We start from the raw sequence: 25,880 nt of genomic DNA, 5'->3' as shown, positions 1-25,880 counted from the left end.
TGAAGGTGTTTCCTTTTGTGTCTTTTACCATGTCTGAGGTTCCATCCAAGTCTGAGCTATCTGTTTCTGAGCCTGACCTCAAGAACTGTGTTTTCTCACCTCCGGGGCCCTCTGAAGCCACAGTAAGCAAGGATATTGCAGAGTTGGCAAATCATGAATTAAAGTGTAACATGACTAGTGATCCTGTTTTCCCTGCTACTCTTGTGTTTAATGAACTGAAAACGGTGAATGCCAATCATGAACTCACTCTAACCTGTCAAGATGAAAACATAAATGCTGATCATGGTAACCTGGACTGTGTAACGTCACTATATGAATTCTGTCTTCCTGAAGGTCATACACAGGGTTATTCTGAACTGTTTTGCTCCAGCACCAGTACCTCCACTCAGGAGATGGAGGCTGAGATCAGGGTTAATGTGACACCGTTTTCTCCTGTCTCTGTGAACTCATCACTGGATAAGATTTTAGCCTTGAACAATGGTGTAACCACTCACTCTCAGCCTGAAGTGTCACCTGCTTCAGTTAATGGTTTACGTACCGTTTTACCTGTATCTGTCTCTCCACTCAATATAGTCATCACTCTGACGCCACAGATCACTGCGGGTGCAGGTTCCAACAAACACATCCATCCAACACACCACAGTCATGCTACCACGGTGACATTGGTTAGGTCCATACCTGTGTATTTACTGTTTTTTCAGGAGTTAGCTCCTGATGATCTAAGCCTTGTTTTTGTGGATCGAGTGGCAATTCTTGTTTTCCGTATGGTTGAACCAGCTCCTCTGAGCCGCACACTACCATCGGTCAAGTCCAACCAGCTTATGTTGGCCTCTCCTAGGATTACTGAGACTGGGCCAGTAACCTGTGAGCCACCTTGGACTGATGCAGACTCTGGGAACCTAATGATTGCTGGCTCAGAACTGGTGGTCCCTACCACTGTTCACTTCATGGTTTTTCGTGCCAAGATGTTAAGCCCTATAGACTGTTTTCTACCTGCTTTCTCTCTCTCTGGGTTTGTGCCTCAGCAGCCTGTGTTTCCTCAGCTCCTAGTCCAGCCAGGGGCCTACATAACTGTTTGTCCTGCAGCTGCTGTTGGACTCCCAGGTGTGCCTATCCGGCACCCTGCGGCGACACCTCCGCTTCACGTCACGTTAGCTGGAGGGTCCGAGGGGCCCGTCCAGCCACCCGTCTCCGCTGGGGGGTCCGAGTGGCCCGTTCAGCCTCCTGTCTCCGCTGGAGGGTCCGAGGGGTCCGTTCAGCCTCGCGCCGCGTCAGCTGGAGGGCCCGAGGAGCCTGTCCAGCCGCCACCTGCGGCCGCCTCATCCTCGCCTGCTGCAGCTCCAGCCGGTGCTTCGCCTGCTGCAGCTCCAGCCTGTGCTTCGCCTGCTGCAGCTCCAGCCTGTGCTTCGCCTGCTGCAGCCTCAGAGTCTTCGTCCTCGTCTGGTCCTGCCTCGACTGGTCCTGTGCCCACCGGGCCATGGCCAGCACGCCTAACACTGGAGAGCCGCCGCTGCCTTCCGCGCGGCTGGCCTCCTGAACTGCTCCGTCATCTCCTTCGCCGCCGCCGCTGCCTTCCGCGCGGCCGGCCTCCTGAACTGCTCTGTCTCCTTCGCCCCTCCTGAACTGCTCCGTCGTCTCCTTCGCCGCCGCCGCTGCCTTCCGCGCGGCCGGCCTCCTGAACTGCTCCGTCGTCTCCTTCGCCGCCGCCGCTGCCTTCCGCGCGGTCGGCCCCCTGAACTGCTCCGTCGTCTCCTTCGTCGCCGCCGTTGCCTTCCACGCGGCCGACCCCCTGAACTGTTTCCGTGTCGCCGCCGTTGCCGTCCGCACAGTCGGCCCCCTGAACTGTTCGGACTCTGGTGCTGCTGCCCTTTGGGTTGGCCCGCTGGACTGATTTCTGGACTGTCCCCTGTGCTTCTGGTGGTAGTTTTTGTTTTGGCCCTCCGTCCTGGGCCCCCGCCGCCCGCCCTGGGTTGTTTTCCGTTTGGTTTTTTCTGTGTTTGGGCTGTCTGGTGCCAGCCCTTAAGGGGGGGGGTGATGTCATGGTCCTGGGCCATGTGGGCCCAGTATTCTTAGTTTCTTGTATTTTTGTATTTCGTTCCCTGTTTAGGTTCTGTTTCCTGAGTTGCCCTGTTATGTTGTTCCCTGTGTGCTTTCCCTTTGTGACTCTCACCCCCTGTGTGCCCCTCTATGTATTCATGAGCCCTTGTCCCCTTTCGTGTTTTATTCCATGTTTTCCCCAGCCTGTTATGTCTGTGTTCTCCCCGTGCTCTCTCCTCCTGTCTGAACCTCTGTGTACTTCCTGTTTGACTCTGCCCGTCTCCCGTCAGTGTTATGTTCACCCCGCCCTGTCTCGTTATGGTTATCTGTGTCAGCTGTGTTCCCCGTGTGTTCCCACTTTCCTCGTTAACCCTCTGTGTATTTCTGTCTGCGTCTCCCTCTGTTCGGCGTCGCGTTCTCCCTCATGTTGTGTGTGTTCCTCCCTGTGTCTCTTGGCGAGCTTTGTATTTAGTTTTCCCAGTTTAGTTTTGTATTTCCTACGTTCTGCCTCTCCAGCATTAAAGCTGTGATTTTTTGAGTTCATCCCCGTGTCTGTGAGTTTTGCATTTTGGGTCATCCTCCTGCCTGCCACACAACGAATCATGACAAACACAGCTGAAAGCAAGACAAATGAGCAGCCCGCTGATCAATGAGGTCCATCAGCAATTTGACCTATTAATGTATGTTTATATACAAGCTGTCAGAAAAGGTTTTAAATGGCTCTTTGGCACACACACACTTATACACCCCAACTAAGGATGAGGAGTATGTCTATGTCTGTAACAGATCTTATTAATGTTCCCTACTTCACTGTGAATGCTCACTACTTGTTTTTTTCTTTATTTCTTTTACAGTGTAGGGATATACTAAGAAGATCAAAAGAGAATACAGAACAGTGAAAGCAGAGAGAAGAGTAAACAAACCTAAAAGCTCTTTTATATTATATTTCAGATTCTTCAAAGCAGCCGACTTTTGCTTTGAAAACATCTTTGCACACTCTTCAGTCTCATGAGGTCATCATGTGGAGCCTTTCCAACAGTCTCCAAGTTTTCTACATATGCTGAGCACTTACTGGTTGCTTTTCCTTCACTCTGGACTCATTAAACTCATTCTGAAATGTGTTGTTAGGGCAGTGGTTCTTAACCTTGTTGGAGGTACCGAACCCCACCAGTTTCATATGCGCATTCACTGAACCCCTCTTTAGTGAAAAATAAAATATGATATTTTTTTTGAAATTCAAGACATAGATATGTTTTTTACTGGTGCACAAAATGAGCCATGTATGTCACGGCGGAGGCTCTGCCGAACCCCTGAGACTGACTCACCGAACCCCTAGGGTTCAATCGAACCCAGGTTAAGAACCACTGTGTTAGGGTTTCGAACACTTGTTTGTGGCAGCCAGGTGAGCTAAAGCTGCTGTTCATCACTATCCTACCTGTCCAAATGGCCCTGAGAGTATTTTGGTGATGAGTTTTGGTTATTGTAATGTTAAACCACATTGCTGCCTGGAATGCTGAATAAATCACCAGATGTGTCACCAATGAAGGGCTATTTGCTGTACAATAACACTACCTAAGCAGAATACAACACATGAACACAGAAACATTAAGAAGCCAAAACTTCCAGGAGTTACTGTTAGCTTATCTGTCTAATGGTAGATCCGTAAGATAGCTTACCTGTTAACTGAAAACTATTAGGTGGTAACCTGATGAAACTGGTAAACATAAGGCCAGCTAGGGCTAAACTGTCATCAAAGCTAACAGTGGCCACTTTGAAAAACAGCAGCTAATCAAAAATATAATGTACGTTTTTACTTTCAGTATTTGGTTTGACTCTTTGTGCAGCAAAAGTTACAACTAAATTTTTCCAAGAACGCAGTGTGGCCTGGCAGCTTGGAGGAAATTTAAATGTGTTAAATGTGTTCTGAATTCTGTGTTCAGAACACATTTAACTCCAGGATGGTGTTTGGTGGTATTCTTCACATGTCTGCTCTGCAGCTGAAATCAACAACACTTACAGATTTTCTGAGTGGGATGGTTTAGTATTCAAATGGCATCATTGTGTTATTACAGTTCTACAATATCAACAATTCCCATGGACTGTACATATTCTCACAAAGAGATATAACAGTACAATCCCGACGTATGAATCTTGATTTTTTTTTAAATTGTTTGTTGTTTTTCCCTCAAAACTGCTGATTTCATTTCATTTCACAATCAGTCCTGATCAATAATACAACCTCTACTGCCAGTATGTAGTCACAACGTAGCTATGAGATGTTTACCAGTCACCATTAAACAGAATCCACAGAAGAACATGTTGGGTAATACAACACAAAATGACAAACAAGCAAAGCCAAAGACCTTTACAGAAGTCAAAATCTCTTAAAAGTATATGAAACTGAGGCCAAGTGCAAACTCTGGAGTAAAAGCTAGCATGTTGCAAGTCTACCATAACTATGAATAGTTGTTTGTAAGGGGGCAATTAAGGAGGAATATTCTAATTATTTTCAGTAACCATTACGAAGTAATTTTGCTTAAAATGCATAATAGAAACTTGCTATAGAAACAGAAACAGACGCAGTGTGGTGCATACAGTTTATGTATAATCCATACCTTTCACTGTAATGGATACACCCATCAGTGCCTCCCGTAGAGCACTTCTCTTCCTCCACCTCCCCTCCTCTGTGTTATACATCTCCACCACCTTCAGAGGGCTCTGGTCCTCTCCCACTCCTCCCACCACCAGGATCTGCTTTCCCATAACTGCCACAGCTGCCCCAGCACGAGGAGTGGGCATAGGGGGCAAGCTTATCCACCGGTCCCCCTGAAAATTGCGAGGAGGAAGACACGTCAGCTGTCAAAGAACTGGGTTGTATTTAACTTTTTAAATTAGAGTTCTGTGTTCAGATAAAGTCCATGGCTCCTTTAGTTCAGGGTACATACACATCAAACAGATTCAATGCTTGCGTGTTTCTTATAAATTCATATCTGTTTCATTTCTAGCTTAAAAAAGTGTATTTGTGTCTTTAATGGACTGAAAGATTTTTATGTTTATTAATTCCTGCTCAGAAAACAGTAAACTATCAGCTCCGCTGTCCACATTGTTTACCTCTGGGGAGTAGAGCTCCAGGGATGGACATGGCCTTCCTGCAGCGTCACAGCCCCCCAGCATGTACATCTGCCCCCCCACTTCAGACAGAGTGTGATAGACACGGCCGCTGGGCAGTCGAGCCAGGCTCTGCCAGTGAAACTCTTGGGCACTGGGCACCGCCATGACATCGGCACCCAGTCGGAGACTCTCTGGGGAGCTGGGGAGCAGGTAGGCAGAGGCCCAGATCCAGAGAAGAGTTAAGGGCAGGATTATTCAGGGAACGCTGAGAAGATGAAAGGTGTGTTTCCTCACCTCTGGATGGTCTTCCACCTCACACTGGGCCCTGGAGCGGAGACAGCATCAGGCAAAAATGGTTTTAGTAATGCAACATAGCACAGCATAAAGATGGGAATCAGTGGCAGTGTTTAATGGTAGTGTACATGTAGCTTTCAGTTGAGTTACCAGAATGAATGTTTACAACAACATGTTAATTTTAGCGTCTAACATGTTAGACGCTATCTAAAATAAGTTAAGGCTTTCATGCAATCAGAGTCAGATCTGTTGTCATTGATGAACTGTACTTATCATGTTTTCATTTTTCTCACCCCAGTGGGGGAGTATGTAATCGATTCAGTTTGTTTGTCTCTCTGTCTCTGTTAGTGTCAGCAGTGCAGTCGTCCACAGTTTTCAAGAGAAAATAGATGCCAATAACAGCTTGAGTTTATTTAATTTTGCTAAAAAACCGGTCAGGTTCAAGGTCACACCAACTGTGAAAATCAGTAAAACTTTATATTACCCACAGTTCGTTATGGACCGTCATCAAACTTCACAGCAATACACAAGACCTTGGGGGACATGAATACCTCTGTTGGCTAAGCATCTGATCTTGTAATATATCATATGAAAGGGCATTGACAAAGATGTACAACACACTTAATATTTTTTTTAAATGACAACCTATGATGTCATATGATGTCACAACGACGCCATAAAGTTTTTTTATTTGATAAAACAAAGTTTAGTGAATGGAAAAAGAAAAAGATTGTTGTTTACATTAGATTAGTGACAAGAAGTTAAAGTCAAGACACACAATTTAAGCAAATGTTATGAGTTAAATTCATTCAGGGATATTTCTTGCAATAGAATTTTGACATTTTTCATAGATTTATTCTTCCTTCTGCTCCTCGGTTTGTGTGTACTGTGTTATACTTAGGCTGCAACAAAGAACGAAGTCACACTGCCAACTGAATAAAGATTTACAAAGATTTATTAAACTTTAATTATGATGTGAGGAAAAATGGATCACTTGTGCAAAGAAGTCCATGGATAAATTGGCAAATGTATTGCATGTGACATATGTGCAAAAATCAAATTAAGATAATTAGATCAGGAAGAACAAAACAGTCGTGCTATCATGTAGAGACGGTGCAAGCACCTTCACAGGGAGGAGTAAAGTTGCAGCAGGAGAGGAGATGGGGCCACGGCCTTAAAAGGAAGAATTTAAATAGGCATGCATCACCTGCATCACACATGAAACTCTTGTAAGACTAAGCGCACACACATAGCAAACCCTGCATTAAGGTCTGAAGCCGTAATAACTGACACAGTTTAGAGCAGGGATGTCAAACTCAAGTCCTTGAGGGCCGGTGTCCTGAAACTTTTCCATGTGTCCCTGCTGCAAGACACCTGAATAAAAGTAGGTCAATTCCAAGTCTCTACAGAACTTGACTGCATGCTGAGGTGGCAACCCCTAACCCTGCTCAAGTACATTTAAATAAATGTAAGTGTTTGAAAAATGTACTTTTATTGCACCATGTTCATTCACTCATGAGCTGCTGTAACATGAATCAAATGGCTGAATCTTGCTAATGACCTAATAATTTTATTCAGCTGTGTTGCAGCAGGGACTCACGTACAAGTTTCAGGACACCGACTCTTGAGGACTGGAGTTTGACACCCATGCACTAAACAAAGTCTGTTGATGGGAAGCAGAATTTGTGACCTGGAGTCACTTTAATGTGTTTGGCACCCGATTGTTTTTGTTTCAGTGTACTTTTTGCCTTTCAATTATCCTTTCCACTGAGATGGACCCAGCAGTAGGTGGAAGAGTTTGGTTCACCTTAGATGGATTCTAATGGATATAGGCGGTATGCCACTGCCCTGCCAGCTGGACTACATAATGTATATGTATATATGGCTGGTTTCAGTCATTATGCAAATGTACTGTTTATAAGATTGGGGAAACCTGCAGTCAGCTGAGACTGAAGAAGTCACTTGGATGAGTGACGAAACGTTTCTCCCACAAAAAGCTACGTCCAGATGAACAGAATCAACTTTTTGGAGATACATAATGTATAGTTTTGTCAATTATGGGAATCCCTCTGTTTAATGTTGTGGTCAATATTCAAATAGGAAGATTGTAACCTTCATTTAACTTTATTTTTTTAACCTATTAATGCTTTTTAAGGTTTTGCTGTTTTCACTGACACTTCCAAGTGCTTCCAAACACGTTATGATAAATACCTAAAAAGCACACTTTGCTGATAATATGCTCATCATAGGCTATTGTGAATAGAATTTTGAGCTGAAAAATTAATTTAATCCATTTTGCAACAAGGTTTAACATGACACAATGTGGAACAAGCTGTAAATACCTTCCATATGCACTATAACAAGGTGTTGATAATCAACTTAACTTGATTAATTAATGATGACCTCTGAGAGCCTATATAAAAGCACAAGTTATAATAGTTTGCTGATGTCTTTCCTTCTTGGCACTGTGCTTACACAGGCCTGAATGCTGTGGACTAACAATGAGAAGCATCTGCTGCTGCTCATTACTCTAGGAAGGGTTACAGGGCCATTACCAAACTATCTGAAGTCCATGATTGTATAGTGAAAAGGATTATTGTCTGAGGAAAACAACATTCCAAATAGTTGCCAGTCTGCCCTGGAGCCGATGTCCCAACAAATTCATCCTAAGGTCAGACCACTGAATGCTCAGAGAAACTGTCAAAAACTGAAAGATTGTCAGGTAGTGGTCAGGTCACCACGGGGTTTGCGTTTAAAAGGGAGACTGACCCACCTGTTCTCTGCTCAGACATTGGTTTCCTCATGTCAGGAGCTCTAGAACCCTTGCCACTGTCAGCCAGCGCGCGCCTCAGGTGCCATAAGTGTTATCCAGCTTTGTTCATTCTTCCATCCTGGTTCCACCGCTTCCAAAGCCACCAGGAGTTAGCCTAACTTCCCTCTTGTCTGCCTGTGCCCAGGAATGGGCAGCGGCCCTTTACAATGCCAAGTCCCCAGCCTGCAATGATTATGCCCTGTTTGCGGAGGAGTTAAAGAAGACCTTCGATCCCCCTTGTAGTGAAGTGGAGGTGGAGTTGCAACTATATCATTTACGTCAGGGTAAGCAATCCATGTGTCACTTTTTCTCAGAGTTCCATATTGTAGCCACTACGTTAAACTGGGGCAATGCTGCTCTCCTTTCAATATTTATGGAGAGTTTGACCGATGACATCTGAGATAAGATGGCAGGACATGAGGCTTCCAAGACTCTTGATGAGCTTTGAAGATAGACCAACCAGTTATGTCACGACCTCGTACTTCTCTAGAACTCTTCCAGTTCCAGAGAGGTACAGCTCAGCCGCTTCACGCCTGGTTGACCATTTCATTCTGGCCACTTCAGTAGACGGCCACCTTCTCCAGTCCTACCCTATCTGGTTCCAGACCCAGCCGATTCGCAAGTCCATCAGGGACCACCAGGAGGAGCCAGATCCTGGGCTGGGGTACTCAGTGTCTACAGCAAAATGGATTCCACAGAACTCCCACTTCCGGAGTCCATTGATTTTTCTACCACAATCTCTCTGAGGTCGGGTGTAAAAAGGGATCCTCTAATCTACCCCCACATCGCTCCTACAACATGCCCATCGAGCTCCTCCCTGGAACGGTGAATCTCCACGTCTCTCTGCTCTTCATTCTCTTCACTCATCATCCCTTGTGTAGCCCCCTTGTGTTTTTCTCTGTGTGTCATTCTGTGAGTTTTGGTTTCAGGTTTTGTTTGTTACTAGTTTTCCCAGTTTAGGTCTATGTTTAGTTCTGTCCTCGCCACTCATACCATCAGCCTTTGCCTGCATTTTGGGTCCTCCTGCACTAACACAACATGGCTTGCCCCGCAAACCGTGACACACATTGGACCAGGAACTATTCCTACGCGCCCCCATTGGTTTTCAGCACCCTTTCGCTGGCCCCTATTGGAATCCATTTGTGCTGCCCCGTCTGCCGAACCAGCACCTCCACACACCTCTGCAGGTTGGCTTTACATTCCCTCCAAATGTCGTCAGGAGGGCATGGTCTGAGCACACTCCTCCCTGCTTTTGGGCCATCTGGAACCCAACACGACCCTCCAACTTCTTTGATATGCCTTCTGGTGGATCTCTATGGGTTGGGCCATCCGTGAGTTCGTTTCTGCTTGTGACATCTGCGCCCGGGTCAGATCCTCCACCCAACATTCTGCTGGTGACCTTCAGCGCCTCCCTGTTCCCAGACATCCGTGGTCCCATGTTAATGATTTTGTCACTTCTATCTGTCTGTTAACAATCTCAACACCATCCTTACCCTTGTGGATTGATTCTACAAGGCGGTACATCTGGTCGCGTTATCCGCCCCCCCCTTCTACGAAATGGACGGTCAAACTCTTTCTAGAACATGTCGTCTGGCTACATGGGTTCCCCAAGGACATCATCTCCGATATGGGGTCCCAATTCACCGCCAGGTTCTGGAAGGCCTCTTCCAGTCTCACATCTGGCTACCACCCTCAGAATAGGCAATATGGGCCAACCAACAATTGGGATGCTTTTGTGATGCTTCATCTCCACCTAATTGTCTCTTTGGCCATGTTATATACTTTCAGTGCTCAATATACCAAACAACATCGCTGTCAACATTTCCTGGACCATTCATTTCAACCACAGGACCGGGTCTGGCTCTCCACAAGACACCTGAATAGACATACCGAATCCAAGAAGCTCAATCCAATGTTTATTGGCCCATACGAGATCGCAGCCAGAGTCAGTCGGGTCATTTATCGGTTACATTTTTTATGAAGGTCCACTTGTCACAGCTTAAACAACACATTACGTCCCCGCTGGCACTACGGTCTCCAGCCCCCACCCATCCAGAATCATCAATTGGGGTTAAACTGTCCGTGGAATTCTGGACTCTTGTCGCCGGGGCCAGGTGGTTCAGTACTTGGTGGATTGGGCTGGCTATGACCAGGAGAAATCCTTGTCAGATGCCTGAACCCTCAACTGGCTCCTTTTGATGTGAAGGAGCAGCAGCTATACTCTGAGCCTCTCCCGGATAGCTGAACTCCTCACCCTATCTAAGGGAAAAGCCAGCCTTCGGAGGAAGCCCATTTCCGCCTCTTGTATCCATGATCTCGTTCTTTTGGTCACTACACACAGCTTGTGACTATAGGTGTGGGTAAGGATGTAAATTGAGAGCTTCGCTTTTACACTCAGCTGTCTCTTCACCACAACGGACCGGTACAGCATCCACTTCACTGCAGCCACAGCGCCAATCCGTCTACCAACCTCCTGTCACTCGTGAACAAGACTCCAAGATACTTAAACTCCTCCACTTGTTCCTAACCCAGAGTGCCCACTACCCTTTTCCACCCTTTTCATCTTAAGTTGTATTTATTAAAAAGAACCATCCACCTGTTCTTATCTTCTTACATAGTAAAAAATATTAATTGCTTGCTTGAGTCATCTTGTCATATAATGTACAAGCCAATGACACAAAATACCTTGCTTCCATGACAGACTTTTGCAGAACGGGGATAACTGACTACAAGTCACACACCTTTCCCTGCATCACTTTGCTCATGTGTAACTGTGAATTTAAATATCCACCTCTTACAGGTATCCTCAGATGAGCAGCAGCTGTAGTCTGAAGTGAGTCAGCATCTCTCATGTTTAACTTTCCTTCCTTGTCGTTGTGAAGCCAGGCCCTGCTGTTGTTTTTTCCTATGTCATCCCTCAGGAGCTTTCTCTTTCCTGCGTGTAACCCACTTCTCCTGCCTACACACAGTTTCCAGCGAGGAAAGGGGGAGGAAGTCTGTGACAGACGTGGGAGGAAGCTTTCCAGAATAAGCCCACGATGCACTGCAAGGCTAATTTTGACTACATCACAGAGTACATCACCTTAAACGCACTCTGTCTCACAGACCACAGATGGTTATTGCTCCCAAACTCAGGTGTTTGGAGGTCACACAAAGGCAACTGTTAAATTATCCAGCTGTGATTAAACACACTCTCTAAGCAGTTTATCCTTTAAAGCTTTACATCTCCTTTTAAAAACATGCCCCCTCACCTTGGAAAGGTACACTCTCCGCCTCTCTGTCCATTTTACTGGCAAGCTTTATCTGTCACACCTTTGATCACCTCACAAACAGAGACGATAAAGGACAAAGGGTGAAAATACAGAGGACCATCCTTCAAAATAAAATCTCCCACATTTTATTGTGCAGGGATATGTTGCCATAGCAACAGTTAGGCTTTTCTCAAGAGGTGCTGCTTTTGTTTTTTGGGGTTTGTTTTTTTAACGTCGTTTGCCTGTGATTGCTTATCGCTTGGTTTGCTGTTAATAATAGCTTATGAAAACGGATGAAAAACAAATAAAAGCGGTTGTGTTCCTATAGTCTGACCCCAGCGGGGGGCGAGGGGGATTTGCTAACAAGGCTGGGTAGTTTTCATCCAGCCCAGCTCACAGAGTGCATTAATTGCAATCTGTAACCAATTTGGTTTGCCATATCGTTTTTGTTTTTTTGTTTTTCAATTAACTGCTTGAACAGCTTGAGATCAACAGTAAGCCTACCAGCATCATCTGAAGTCATTTACAATCAGCATGCCTCCAACTTGAAACTTTTAATTAGGTTGCCTTCCTACTATCCCTCTGCTGTCACTGTGCAGGGACTCTAATCTGAATGTAAAACTAGTGAAACCTTCATTCGTTAAATGAAACATACTGAAATGCATTTTAATGAAAAATTGTGTCTTACGAGTCATTATTGTGTTATCAACCATCCATCCAAGTTTGAATGACAATGAACATAATTTGTGGCAAACAGGTTATCACGAAGGAGAAACATCTGAAGTCTCTCCGCTGGTCGTTCTGCTCATAGACCTCAGAATATGCAAATACTGAGATTGCAAAAGCTAACCTGAAGCCAAGGCATGGATCCAACTGCTAATAACATTTGATACAACAAATTAGAATACTTGAGATGACTAAACTGGATCCAACTGTGCCGCCATGCGAGTTAATCCCTTCTTAATCAAACTTGCAAGGAAGAAATCCAGCATTACTTTTCCTCAGGGACTCTACTCACTTTACTTACACATTTATTTTCACATTATTTATTTATTTATTTCATTTTTGCTTTAAAAGATTATGTAAATCATTGATTTAATTATGTCCTGTTATTGAACACTGGGGCGAGCTCTTTATTCTCTTGAGGACAACCAAGGCTATGTGGGACCCAGCCCAAACATGTTCACATGTGTTTTGTAGACTTGGAGAGAGCATTATTACTGGCTATGGAAATCGTGTACATCATTGTTCTTTGTATGCTGCTGCTAAATGTCCATCTTTGCATATTCGCAGACTCTTCCATTGGTTGATCTTTATCTATAAATCTCTCCTTGGGCTGGTTCCATCTTATTTATGTGTTTATATGTGTAAAAACCACAACCAATACAACCTTCGTTCGAACAAAATCATACAATTGATTGTCCCAAAAATCAGAACAGAACTGGGGAAAAGGGCTTTTAAATACGCTGCCCCTGCTTCCTGGAATAATCTGCAGAAGGAACTGAAATTATCAGAATTGGTTACCTTGCACACTCAGAAATTAAAGTACAGAAATGTACCTATAGGGGTACAATGGCTTGTCACTGGGGTGGTACCCTCTAAGGTACCGTTCTGTACCCTAAACTGTGGGTACTGATTTGTACCCTTGTAATTTGTACCTTTTACACGTCAAACCTGTACTTTAAAGGGCAAAGTTGTACCCTTAGTATAAAGTACAAAAAAGAACCCTTAAAAGGAGTACAAAAATGTATTTCTAAAGGTTCAGTATCTACACACAGATTTCCTATATTTTTCTTCTCAAGATTTGAAAAATTGAAGATACAAAGTCAAAAATACTTGTCACATTTATTACCTTCTTAAATACATTGCTTAACTGTTACATACAAACTGTTATCAACAGAGTATGTGTCATAAGCTGCAACATCAATTTCCTGTCCAGGTTTTAGCAACGTCCATTCACTATCAACTCTAACACTGTATGAATGAAAATGGATGTCATATAACAGAGGAATGAGAATTTTTCCACAAAAGACCCACATTGTGTCAATATTAAATATGTACTTAATTTGCCAGAACAGAGGAATCTTCTCTGAATGCAGTACATCAATGACAAACACATCTCTTACACAGTATTTGACACTGTTCACAATTACTTCTGACACACGCTGGAAAGCTTTCTTAGCACTATCAACTTCAGAAAAGCCACAATAGACTGTCAGTGCTTGTTGCAGTTCCAGTGGTAATGACAAAAATGATGTAGTCACACTTTTTCCAAAAACATTTTCAAATTCACCAAGTAAACTTTTGTTAGAAAACTCCCAGCACTGTCTGAACTGATGTCTGTTGCTCAAAGTTGTAGCAATGTTCATAAAATTTCTACAATTGCGGGACAACGTTTTGAAATACTGGTGCTTACTTTCAAATCTCATACACCATAACAAACGTAGAGGGCCGAACATTTCAATCAGTCTTGCATAGTGGATTAAATAATGACACTTTGGTGTAATTACATCCCCAAATACACTTTTCAGTTTTGTGAGAAACTCATGGACAAGCAACTTCAACAATAAAATATTCTCTTTTCGCACTTTTTTAGCCATTACAATCTCTGTTATTTCACGACATAGAAGAAAAACATGCCAATATTTACAATTAGGTGGCACACGGTCTGCCATCAGAAATGGCAGCAATCTGAACAGGCACCACTTTTGAGATGCTGATCCAACAATACCAACACTCTGAAGTCTCTCTGATAACTGTACTGGTTTGTTTGTTTTGTCATTCTGACCAATGGACATTTTTTGCAATTCTTCATTGATCTCTCTAATTGTAATATGCTTCTCAGTGTGGGCTTTACAAATCACTAGTTTCATAACTAGAGGAACTACACCTTCCAACAGATCATGCATCACATCAGGTGGTAAAGCTTGCGTAACACTGAAATAACTCAGTCTGTCAAAAGGACATGAACTATTTACACCATATATTGTTTTATCATCCGGAAATTCTTGGATTCGTGCAAGATGATACTGGTGAACCTCTGATGTTCTTAAAACAAAGCTTTCTTCCTCAAAGGATTGTTTCATATCTTCATAAGAAGCCATGCAATACCGACAAATTCTACCAGTGTTAAATGACATAGAAAAACCACCAATCATGTGAGCTGATAAATTATCACAAGATAAAGTTGCAAGAGCAGCATGAATAGTGTGTTCAGTTTTATCAATGGTAAAAGTAAAGCCATCAGTGGAAAGTTTTTCCAAATCATCAAGCAAAGGTTTAAGGATAACATGCCAACCACACCGCTTAACAAAAGAATAGCGTACCAATAACGCTAGATGAATGTGTCTCTGCTGAGAAGTGTACCTTTTGTCCAAATTGCCTACCTAATAAAATGCACTAAGTTTGTGTTTGGATCGTTTAGATCCTAGGGGATTAAGTACTTCAAATTCATCCTCATAAAAATGGAGTCGCAGTGCATTTGGGTTATCCTTGAAGAATTGATGATGTCTGAAGATTTCTCCATCAGAGTAATCTGTTAGAAATTCATCAGTTTCCGAATTGCCACTTGAAAAAATGTGATCTTGTATGTCTTCATGAGAAAGATAATTTTTTAGCACCTTATCAACAGGCACATATGAATACGAGCCAACTGTATGACCCACAGAGTCTCTTAATTTGCAATGAACAGGCTCTGTCATGTTGAGCTTTGATTTGCAATGTTCTTTGACCAAATAAGGAGATCGAATAGCTGTTGAAGCCTTCTCAAAAAATTCATTTGAATGCAGGACATTTTTAAGCTCTGGACACAAAGACACGTCAAGACCCGTTTTCTCTAAATGATATGCTATAAAAGCATCGTAGTTCTCCTTGAAAAAACACATCAGAAAATTCACGTCTTCCATAATTTCTTCCTGAACAGAGGCTGGTAAAGAATTTTTCTCTCTGCACTTAAGAATGAACTTGAAAAGATTGTCTCTGAAATTTATCAAAAATTCATCCCAGGATGGAGGGGTTTCAATATTTTCAGTTATGTCATTTGCAAATTCATTTGGATGTGGACTGACTACCTCCTGCTCATTTTCATCTAAGTCTTTATGGGGACACAACACCTGTTCTCTGTGTTTCCTATACACATGTCGTCTGAAAGATTCATATTTTTTGAAGGAAGAACAGCAGTCACTGAGTCCACAGGTTATATCAAAATCGGCATCATGGGAATGAATAAGTCCTATGTGCTGAATAAGCTTTGTCAAACTAAAGGTTCTTCTGCCACATTTGGAGCACTGATATGGCTGAGGCATGGTGGTCAATACAGAAGATTTATTTGTCTGGTGACTGTGATTGGCAGAGGCCGGTCCTCACCCTCATCTATTTTCACAATGTACTTTTGGAGAAAAATCAGGGTGTTCTTCAGATGTTTTGGATAAGCAAGGTTGAAGACAAAATACAAGCAGAAAGAAGAGATGATTCCTTCAAAAATACACGAGCTTCTGCACACTTCACTGCCATCCAACTTCACAATGTTTGGAGCGCTTCTGGAGAACACTGGTTTCCAGTCTTCATGAAGTAGCTGAACAGTTGGATAGGGGTTTTTAGGATGAACCTTTGAAGTCAAAAGAGAAGGTAGAGGAAAGCAATATCTTAGTCTCTTAACAAAAGATACATTTGTTTTCCTTTTATATAGACTAAATATTTTAATACACACACCTCTCCAAGTATGACAAAGAGATCCAGTTTCTCCTTGAAGACGTATGGCAGGAATAAAAGTGCAGCCCTTGTGTCAAGATCTGCCAAAACAAAAAAAAAACACAAGATCACCCATGCATTTTATCTGGCATTTCCAGTTACCTATAAAAATTATATAAAATGGAAGCCTTGAAGTTAAAAAAAAAAAAAGCAAATACCTGGTAGGTCATCAGTGAGAGCCTCCTTTCTTGCATCAAGGTAGAGCTGGTAGAGTGGGGTTTTCCCTCGTGTAAGGCCAATCACCTTTGCTGCAACACATGAGAGCCCTTCACGAAATCGCTGGCTTACATTACCCGTTGTTGGTTGGATCCACCCGAGTTCGTTGCACAGCTACAAGTAAAAAATTCATTTTCAGTACAAAATAACAGTGTATGAAAATGAAATAATCTAAAGTTGATATTAATTATGTATGGTGCTGCATAATTTTTTTTTTTATAGAATTTAACAACAATACTGTAAGAAGTTACATGAACATACATGAAAAAAAGGAAAGAGGGACAGATGAAGAAAGCAAGGTCAAGGGCAAATAAAATTTACTACTATAAACATGTTAAATGTGACAGCTATTTCCAAGTTCAATTCAGCTTTCTGACTTACACCAGTAGGCATCCCTAAGAAGGGGTACTTCTTCAACACATCTTCCACAGGCATACCATCTGCAATTTCTTTTTGCCGCCAAGCAAACGTTTGCTGCATACGGTTATGAACCACCATGGTATCTGGTTGCATCTTCTGATATTGGCACTGTAAGACCTTTAAGTGGGCGTCTATGGATAATAAATCCTCTCCTTGGACGCATGGTCCCTTGAAAGAAAGCAAGAGTGAGAAGAGAAAGTCAAAACAGATTAGAAACCCAACATAAGACTAAATATACAATTAGAGCTGACACGATCTGTGCATCACAAAGAACTCGTATCGTTTAAAGTTAACCGATACCATGAACCAATATTTAAAATATGGAAACTCTGAAATAATTTCACATAAAATCTTAATTGTTAACTTGAAATTTTAGTTTTGGAGTCATATTTAAAATGTTTTTTTAAATCTAGTTCACCCTCTTTTAGCGCCTTCCAATTAATAATATTTTGTGAGGTAGAAGTATTAGCACTGTTACTTTGTATTAGCAAGTGCTCTAATCCAAGTATTGGTATTGTTTCGGTTTGAAAAAAGGGGTACAGTTGCATCCCTAATCCTTAGTTTTAGATGTAATAACAGAGGCAAGAACATTTTATAGCTCAAGATGTCCCTCACACCAACCTGACAAACATTTCTCTGACTTGTTCGTTGACATTTATTAGGCTGCCCTCTCCTCGTAGAACCAAACTTCTCCTTACAACGCCTCACTGCCTCACTGTCGACTAGTGGTGCCCGCTCTGATTTGAATTTACGTCTCAAAGACATATGCCATGTGTGCTTGTTGAACAGAAACACAAGTTACTGTAAAAACAATCTACACAAAATACACCCAACAAAGAATCAGTAAACATACTTCATACAAACCTACTGAGAGGCTACAGATTGTCTTACTAACAAAACAAGATCGAAAAAAGCTTCACTTTTACTTTGTAATCTTGAAGGAACCTTATGCAAATTTAAAATTTAACTTACATAACCATTTCCCTCACGATCCTTGAGGAAAGGATACTTCATTACCAGCGTCTTCACAGCTTGCACATATTCAGAATTTGTGGGATACCTGTAATATAAGAAGAAACATAAGTGTTAGAGCAACTGCTGACAAACAAACTTTATCAAGTGTGAGTTTATTTTCAATATGACAGATTCAGCTTTTTCTAAAGCAACAAGCTAACATTACCCTGATTAACTTACATAGTATACTGTGCCACAGCTTCATATAGAACTCTGATTATTGTGTGTCTGTCCCTTGGATTTTTATGGCACGGTTCTTTGTTGTCCAGTTTTAGTTGCAGATTTTTGGAAAATCTTGGAATTTCAAAAGAGGCTGGCAGTCTCAAAGTATTTTCATTGCTGTGAAAACAGTTAAGTGTTTGTTTTTATTGTATGAATTGAAGTATAAAACACTACAGTAACAATACATATGGTAGAAACAATGATCATATTAACTAAATCCTAAAAGTGCATAACGGCCAACATGTATGCTTCAGACATACTAACTTCATTATAAATAAGAAAATACCTTATTGAAGTTGACGAAGTAGATGGTTGCCAGTCTTCTGGAGAGACAGTCTGTAGAGTCAGCGTCACTGAAGATTCCTTCATCCTTGACACAAATTGGTTGAATTTAACCTGCTTTTTGAAGGATCCTTGGAAAAGGTATGCAACCATAGTCTCAGTAAGACCGCAGTCAACTGTGTCACCATCAACCTCATTGTCTGCAAGATAAATGGTAGTACAAACTTTAAATTCAATGTAAGGATATTTATCACCACATTTTTACATGGGTAAAAACCGTATATCACACACATTAAAACCTTTTGTACAACTTCTTTCAGTTCAAAGAAATATTCATTAAAAAAATCTGTAAATTAAATAAAATAAACCAAATTTTTAGAGTGAATCCTCTCGATATGCAAAGTTTTCATTTTTAAATTTAGATGTTTGTTTGGGACTACTGGACACAGGAGAGCAGAGTCTGAGCATGCTTTTGTGCCCTTTCAAGTTTGGAAGAAAAAAAAAAAAGACTAGAATGCTGTAATGTGTTAATATTCACTACTAAGGTGACTCCTTTCTCCAGATTTCCGACAGTTTTTGCCGTCTGTTCTTTCAGACCGATTACTTATAGCGATAACACCCGCAGGACCGTATTACAAGCTCAGATTACATGCTGAAAAAGTTCCCACATTGCTTAAAACGCGACTATCAAACCCCAGCTGCAACACCCTTGTTATATTTTAAACAAGTGCGGCGTCAAGATATTTCCTTTAAACGTTATATTCAGCCGCCCATGTGTGTTGATGGCCTTGGAATGGATGTAAAAACGTGATTTTATTAAACCATTAATACACTAACGGTAAACTGCATTCAGCTACCAGGGAATCAAATTTCGCGCCGTTCCGCTGCGCAGGGGTTACCGAACCCATAGACTGTGGCCGAACCACATATATAAGTTCAAACTTATACAAATACTATGTGTACACATTTTTCATTTTTCAGAACTGTGACCTCAACTTTACACATGAAACGTTTGTAAAAACGTTTGTAAAAAGACATAATTTGAGCTAAGAGAGTGCTGAAACTAGCTAAATTGCTAATATACGTTAAGCTAGGCTAAACCAATAATTAGTAATTACGCTACATTTTTCTTTAAATAAAACTTACCTCTGAAACGCTGCGCTTCAGCTTCGGTGACATCTAAGCCCCACTCTTGTATTTTTGTTAAGAGTTCCTCGGTTGAAAGTGAACAGAGCACACCAGGACTTGCAAGTTCGTCATCCATCTCCGTCCGTTGATAAAACAAAATGGCACCTGCTGCATTTACAGAAAATCCGGTTGTTCAGTCTGACGTCACTAGCCGTGTCTGGGTCTAAACTCCGCTGCAGGTCCATATATCAAACGATCACTATGGGATTACTGAGAGTTGAAAAACTGTCTAAAGTCTTTCATCTTTAATAAAATGATCAGCGTTCTGCTCTACCAGGTGTAACAATTGAGTTTAACATCCAGGCATCCATGAAAACGGAATTTATGACGGAGTTAGAAGTTAGCAGGGAGTTAGCTCGCTAGCTTCTATCTAAATACAATATAGCATGTCCTGACTGTGGGGTTTTGGAAACAAATTAAAACGTACAGCTCTGCTATCACTTCCAGCATAAATGAAGACAGAAAACTAAACAGCAGTGACGTTTGTAGGGTTACTGAAGTTGGGCTAGCTGGTATATAATGATGTGCTACGTGACCGCTAGCGACACAGCTATGTTAGCATAATATAAACAAGCTAACTTTTTTTCCACTCGATAAAAGTTAATGTGAGTGTTCTCGGTGGTCAGGAACAAATGTAATCGCATGGCAGGATGCTGTAAAAGGACCAAACTTCAGCCAGGAGAACAACTGAGATAATCCATCCACAATACGAGGTTAGTCATTCATATACTGCTGCATGGGCTGGGCTGTAGTTACATCGTAAGGTTTTAAAAACTGAGCTTAAATAAATGATTAGCGGTAATAAAAGCCGAGGGAGGTCAACAGTGATCACTGACTGTTTTAGGAGCTTTTTGAGATCAAATAGAAGAAAATACATAACATTAAACATGTTAACAACACAAAAGCCATATTAAACGCAGACTACTTTAGACCCGGAAGTAGGATTCGTCGCGTCATCACTGAACAACCGGATTCTAGAATCCACCAGCTATTCGTTGAGTTTCTTCTTCTACTTTTTGTTTGATGTTGTGAGGATGGGCTCAACTCGCACTTCGAGTTCAATAAGGGTGCTTTTTTGCAATTCATCCAAATAATTATACTTTTAAAAAAAACACTCTCTTAAAAAAATGTTTAAATGCATTTTTACTTTTTTTTCTTTCAAATAAATTCATCGTTCTTAAAGCAGCTTAAAAATAAGGGGGGTTCAGGGAATACAAAAACAACAACAGCAATGAAAATAATAAAAAATAAAATAAAAACACTAAAATATATGCTTAAATCAATACAGTTGCAAATAAATTACTGTCAAAAAGAATAAAAAAAAACTCTAATCAAAAAGAGCTTAATCAACCTGTACTTTATCTTTTGAAAGAATGGGTACAAATAAGTACTTTTCACAATTAAGGAACATGTATGTACCTTTCAGATGCTAAAAAAGGTACAGATAGTTCCCCCGAGGTCCAATATTTGTCCTTAGACTGTATTAATGTCATTTTTGTACCTTGGGGCACAGTAATGTACCCCTTCCGTACCCCTATTTCTGACTGTGCAGTTGTGTGTCTTATTTTGAAATAAATATTTACGTGTTACCATAGCAACCAGAGAGCATTAAGGGGCAGAGAGGAGGATGTTATGCTCAATGTTGTTGGCGCATTTCCGGAGGACACTGCTAATAAAGTTACAGAATTACACAGTGAATTCGCCTTTATTATTATATTTACAAAATAGCACAGTTTTTGTCTTGGTCGTATCATTTTATTTTGTTGGATTTATCTGCAACACCCTAAAGGCTGGTCTGTGAAAATATTGTCTGACATTAAACCGGTACGTGGCGCAAAAAAGGCTGGGGACCGCTGGTGTAGAGGGTTGCTGCGACCCATGAAGATTCTAGGAGTAAGGTGAGATGAAAACACAGGATTTGCTGTTTTCATTATTTTCAAAACTAAAAAAAAAAACTAACTAAAATCTAAATTCTACCTAAAACACTTTAGTAGAAGTTAATTAAAATGTTTTATCACTCTTAATTCTAGTTTTCAGCTTGGTTTCAGTTAATTGTAATAACCTTGGGTGTTAGCCAAGTAGATATGTATGTATCTATATGTATCTATAGTAACAGTTGACCACTGACCCTACCAAGCAGTTCCTTCCTGTCTCTCTCTCCATCGCTCTCTCTCTCTAAACTCTCACAGTTTTCAGCTATTTTAGGGCCAATACATCAGGACAGTCATTGGGAGTTTATAGAAGTGTACCTACTTACTTACTTATGTAACACTCTCATTTTAACATTTAAGCAGACTGTTCAGAGCTAACACTTCACAAACCATTTTCCTTTAAAGCTTTTAATATTCACTTCTCATGAATCTCCACAGTAAAGACAGTAGTTCATGCAGAACTGATAGAGGGAGTGAAAGAACAGTGTATATGAATTAGGGCTGCCACAAACGATTATTTTGATAGTCGACTAGTCACCGATTATTTTTGCGATTAGTCGACTAATCAGATCATCATCCATTAGACGTAAAACTACAGCTTATTGCACCAGCAGCATCTGCTCTTATATAACTATCATTAGCTTACAGCTTTAAGTGTTTAAGGTCTGTGCTAACTAAAAATAAAGACAAGATGATAGTTTATTAAATTTTAATGAAATTTGCAGATTGTTTCGGTGAAGTTTAATAAACTCCTTGCTATCTAAAATATAACAGGACACTGGAGTATATTCTGGAGCATCTCACACTTCTGATAATCAGCTGTCTGCTTGACGTTTATTCAGCTGTGTAAAAACTATAACTTTAATCTCAGACAAACCGATTTACTCAGGAACAAATAAAATACTAAAAAAAAAAGCCAAACAATAACATTTTAAGTTATCTAAGTGACTCATATATATTTAACCTGAGTAGCGAAAGACAGCGGTGGGTTTGAAAACGATTTGCGGGGAGTCCGGTGTTCTCACAGCGCTAGTGAGCCTAGCCCCCGGCTCGCTAACGAGCTAGCGGGTAACAGACGTCTCCGAAAACGTCGGAGCGCTTTTGAAAATATGTGGTGTCCTGATAAACTGAGCAGATATTTGAAGTTTACACAGCTACATTCTCGCCTGAAAATATGTTAAACGTTTATTTTGTGACCCAGAAAGAATAATAAGAGTAATATTAAAACTAACTAGCTGCCGCCATTGTTGGAAACTGCGCTGGGCCGCGCTATGAATTCTGGGACACAGCTGCTTCTTCTTCTTCTTCTTCGGGGTTTAACGGTAGCTGACATCCTTGTACATGCAATGCTGCCATCTTCTGTTTCAGTCCGTTATTACACTCTTAAATCCTGCCACTTATTCCTGCGTCTTTTGTGATCGTACAAAGTTTCAAACGACGCGTCGACTATTAAATCAGTCGTCGACGATTTTGATAGTCGACGTAATCGTGACTAGTCGACAAATCGTGGCAGCCGTAATATGAATGAATGTCAAAAAATAAGGTTTAAATATGTTACAAGCACAACTCTTAGTGATGGAGGAGGTAGTCAGTTGTAGAAGTAGCAATAAAGCAGTCAAGTTTCAAAGATGAAAGTGCCTACTGAGCAGCAAATGTTTCCTAGGGGAATTTTACTTTTATGTTTTTGGGTTACTGCAATAATATGTGTACTGCATTTGACTGCTGCAGATGTTAAAGGTTCAGTTCAATTTTTTATTCCTCTCACATATTTGTTACGTAACATTTTTAAAAACTGTCTTATCTGTCAAATTACACCTATTAGTATGACTTAGGCAGATGTGAAACATCTGGGTCTAAATCTTACAATGACACGTTTCAGGCATCAGTAAAGTTTTTTTTAGGATTTTGCATTAGACGGACTGATTTCCTCTTATTACTTATGGTGAGTAGTGTGTCAGCTTCTTTAGACTACATATTTGCAGCAGCATCCAACAAGCAGGAAAAGTGGCAGTGGAACAGCAGAAGTAACTACATAAATGTTGTATTTGTCAGGATGGAAAATAATGTTCAAAGTTCTTTTACACATTTGACACAGGCTTCACATTTATATGGTGGACTTACTCGTAGTAAAGCAGCCCTCCTTTGGATGAATCCTGTGCTCCATCTCAGCTGTCAGGATTCATCCACGCTGCCCTCACACACTGACGGGAAACAGGTAGGATAAAAATTTCATCTCAGTGTCTGACTGAAGTTTTTGCTCGTGTATCAGAACATATCAGTTCTTTTTGGCTGCCCTCTTCGTCTGAGTGGGACAACAAAATACCCTTAGTCTGTATGATGTTTGCCAGATTAAGCAACAAGCTCTGTGTGTGTTTGTCGATTATTCGCACTCTGCTTGTTTGCAGCCCACATATTTGTACTGTCTTGGTGGACGGTGTTGGTGATTTCTGATCTAGCTGTCTAGGTTCATATACTGGTGACCACACACAAAGTCTTTCACATATACACATATTAGTGCTTGGTCTTTTTCTTAGGCTAAACTAACCACATGAGTTTCAAGCTTTGACGGTCTCACTTCTCATTCACCTGATTTGGTGTGACACTTGCTGCCAACCTGAAATTTGCATGTAAAAGGCTTAACCTTTCAATCACCACCACAGGCACCAGCTGGTACAATCCACATCAGATCATTTAAATACTCCAGCTTGGTCGCTTGATGAACAAAGCATTCTCTAAGAGAGAGGGTTGCTTCTGTAAGCTGTCATTTAACATCAAAACAAATGACAAGTTGATCAAAAGAGTGATTAGCCTGTTTCATATGGTCAAGGACAGCTACATTAACGTTAGCCGTTAATTGAAGCTTTGTTAGCTTACCTCTGACTCTCCACATGTTGCTGCCATTGTCCGTATCTCCAGCACCTGTGGTACCGTTAAAAAAACAAACAAGCGCTGCCACACTTTCAGAACTTCGTCATCAGCTTGGTACCAAAGAAGCAGTTCCCTTATCCGTGTTATCAAAAAATCCTGTGTTCGACCATATGTCTTTCACCCAAGAATCAAACCACACATTTTAACTGAACCTAATGGTTGTAAACACACCCATGGATACGCTGGCATCCAGAATCCAATAAGCTCAGAATAACAACTGCCTAAACACGTCTGTCACAGAGACACTCCTTCACCGTGACAAGGTGCCGCTAGGACAGACTGACAGGACACATTATCACTATAGACAGCGGCATGTTGTTTCATGCTGTGCTGGGAAATCACAGCAGTTAGCATGCACACATACTATCTAGGTTGTTACCACAGTAACCAATGAAAATAGTTACACGATGCCTGAACAATTGAATCTGACGTGATCGCACGCTGTAATGTGGCACGGCATGCGTAATCACATACAGTACATTCACAGCTAAATGTATGTGGGTGTGACATGCAAATTAGATTAGAAACTGGTGTTGGGGAGTTTGTGTTTACCAGGGAGAAAGGGTCTAATAAAAGAAATGCATTGAAGGAAATACAGGATGCAACAATCTGGTGTTTAAAAGTCAGGGATCTTGTGGATCCTGACATTACATAAATGCCATGCTGAATTACTGGAGTACCATGTTAAATGTATGTGAAAATGTATGTGAAAAAGCCAACTGGATGCCAAAACAAATGCCAACATCAAGCAGCTCCTGTGCCTGATCTGCATAAATATGTTTGCTTCAGCTTGTTTTTACAGGATAATCTGCTTGGGAGAAATCCTGCAAATAGACTAAAAACATCTATATTCATCACCATCATGGTCCTGCAGATTACAAACGGGTTGTACATTTAGAATGAAAGAGACTGTCATCTTGGCTACTGCACCAACAACATTACAAGTGAAATGCAGCAGCAATCTTTGAATGTTCTGAAAAAACACATCATGTGATTTCTGCTTTAATCCTCCTTTCAAGTCTGTCTTAGAGGTTGGGCTAAAATCTGGGAAAAGGCTTCAGTAACCTCCTACACCAGGTTGTTTTTCAGTGGAGTAACCTATTTTTCATTATTTAGAGGTGAGATCAAACACATGGTGTGTTTATTCTGCTCTACAACTGACCCCGTGTGTACCCTCCCTCTCTCTCTGTGGGTGCACATAGGCATTTAAGCAAGGCATTGTTTATTGGCCAACAGCTCTCCCAGCACAGTCTGAATCAATCAGGGTTTGGCTCAAACAAGCCTTATCTGGTAAAATCCTCTATTGATATGCATGTTTGAGTTCAGAGAAGAAAAGACAAAGAAAAAAGACACCTCAGGAGAGAACCAGCTATTAGCAGGAGAGCTAACTTAACATGGAGGAAGCTAACAGCAAATAGTCAGTAG

General features: G+C 41.4%; 2 protein-coding genes across 11 annotated transcripts in view; both read right to left on the bottom strand.

The window, feature by feature from the left end:
- The window catches only part of klhdc8a (kelch domain containing 8A), a 90,912-nt gene that overhangs the window by 24,654 nt on the left and 40,378 nt on the right, over window positions 1-25,880 (bottom strand). For 3 of the 9 annotated variants that reach the window (XM_085272957.1, XM_085272956.1, XM_085272958.1), the window contains 3 exons: window positions 5,443-5,473; window positions 5,149-5,347; window positions 4,653-4,863 (listed from right to left, as the gene is read on the bottom strand). In XM_085272957.1, coding sequence (XP_085129083.1) covers window positions 4,653-4,863; window positions 5,149-5,313 — 376 coding nt within the window. In that variant the 5' untranslated portion in view covers window positions 5,314-5,347; window positions 5,443-5,473. Of the gene's footprint in view, window positions 1-4,652; window positions 4,864-5,148; window positions 5,474-8,215; window positions 8,235-11,505; window positions 11,595-24,401; window positions 24,655-25,880 lie in introns of those variants that run through there. The other 6 variants (XM_085272954.1, XM_085272952.1, XM_085272953.1 and 3 more) reach the window with 4 other exon arrangements.
- On the bottom strand, window positions 13,339-21,118 carry LOC146573663 (sterile alpha motif domain-containing protein 3-like). Of its 2 annotated transcripts, XM_085272948.1 has the most exons (9): window positions 19,555-21,118; window positions 18,413-18,608; window positions 18,085-18,243; window positions 17,863-17,950; window positions 17,512-17,667; window positions 16,852-17,058; window positions 16,413-16,584; window positions 16,216-16,295; window positions 13,339-16,111 (listed from the first exon to the last, which is right to left on the bottom strand). In XM_085272948.1, the coding sequence occupies exons 1-9, from the start codon at window positions 19,670-19,672 to the stop codon at window positions 15,815-15,817; spliced, it is 1,473 nt and encodes a 490-aa protein (XP_085129074.1). In that variant the 5' UTR covers window positions 19,673-21,118; the 3' UTR covers window positions 13,339-15,814. The 2 variants fall into 2 exon arrangements, with proteins under 2 accessions (XP_085129074.1, XP_085129075.1); XM_085272949.1 differs by lacking the exon at window positions 17,512-17,667 and having other exon boundaries at window positions 19,555-21,116.

This window comes from Mchenga conophoros, linkage group LG5 (assembly GCF_057382185.1).
Source record: "Mchenga conophoros isolate Kocher_MC1m ecotype Shallow Benthic linkage group LG5, M_conophoros_male_GT1.1, whole genome shotgun sequence".
Taxonomy (NCBI): domain Eukaryota; kingdom Metazoa; phylum Chordata; class Actinopteri; order Cichliformes; family Cichlidae; genus Mchenga; species Mchenga conophoros.
Note: the sequence above shows the minus strand (reverse complement) of the source record. Positions and strands in the feature narration are given on the sequence as shown.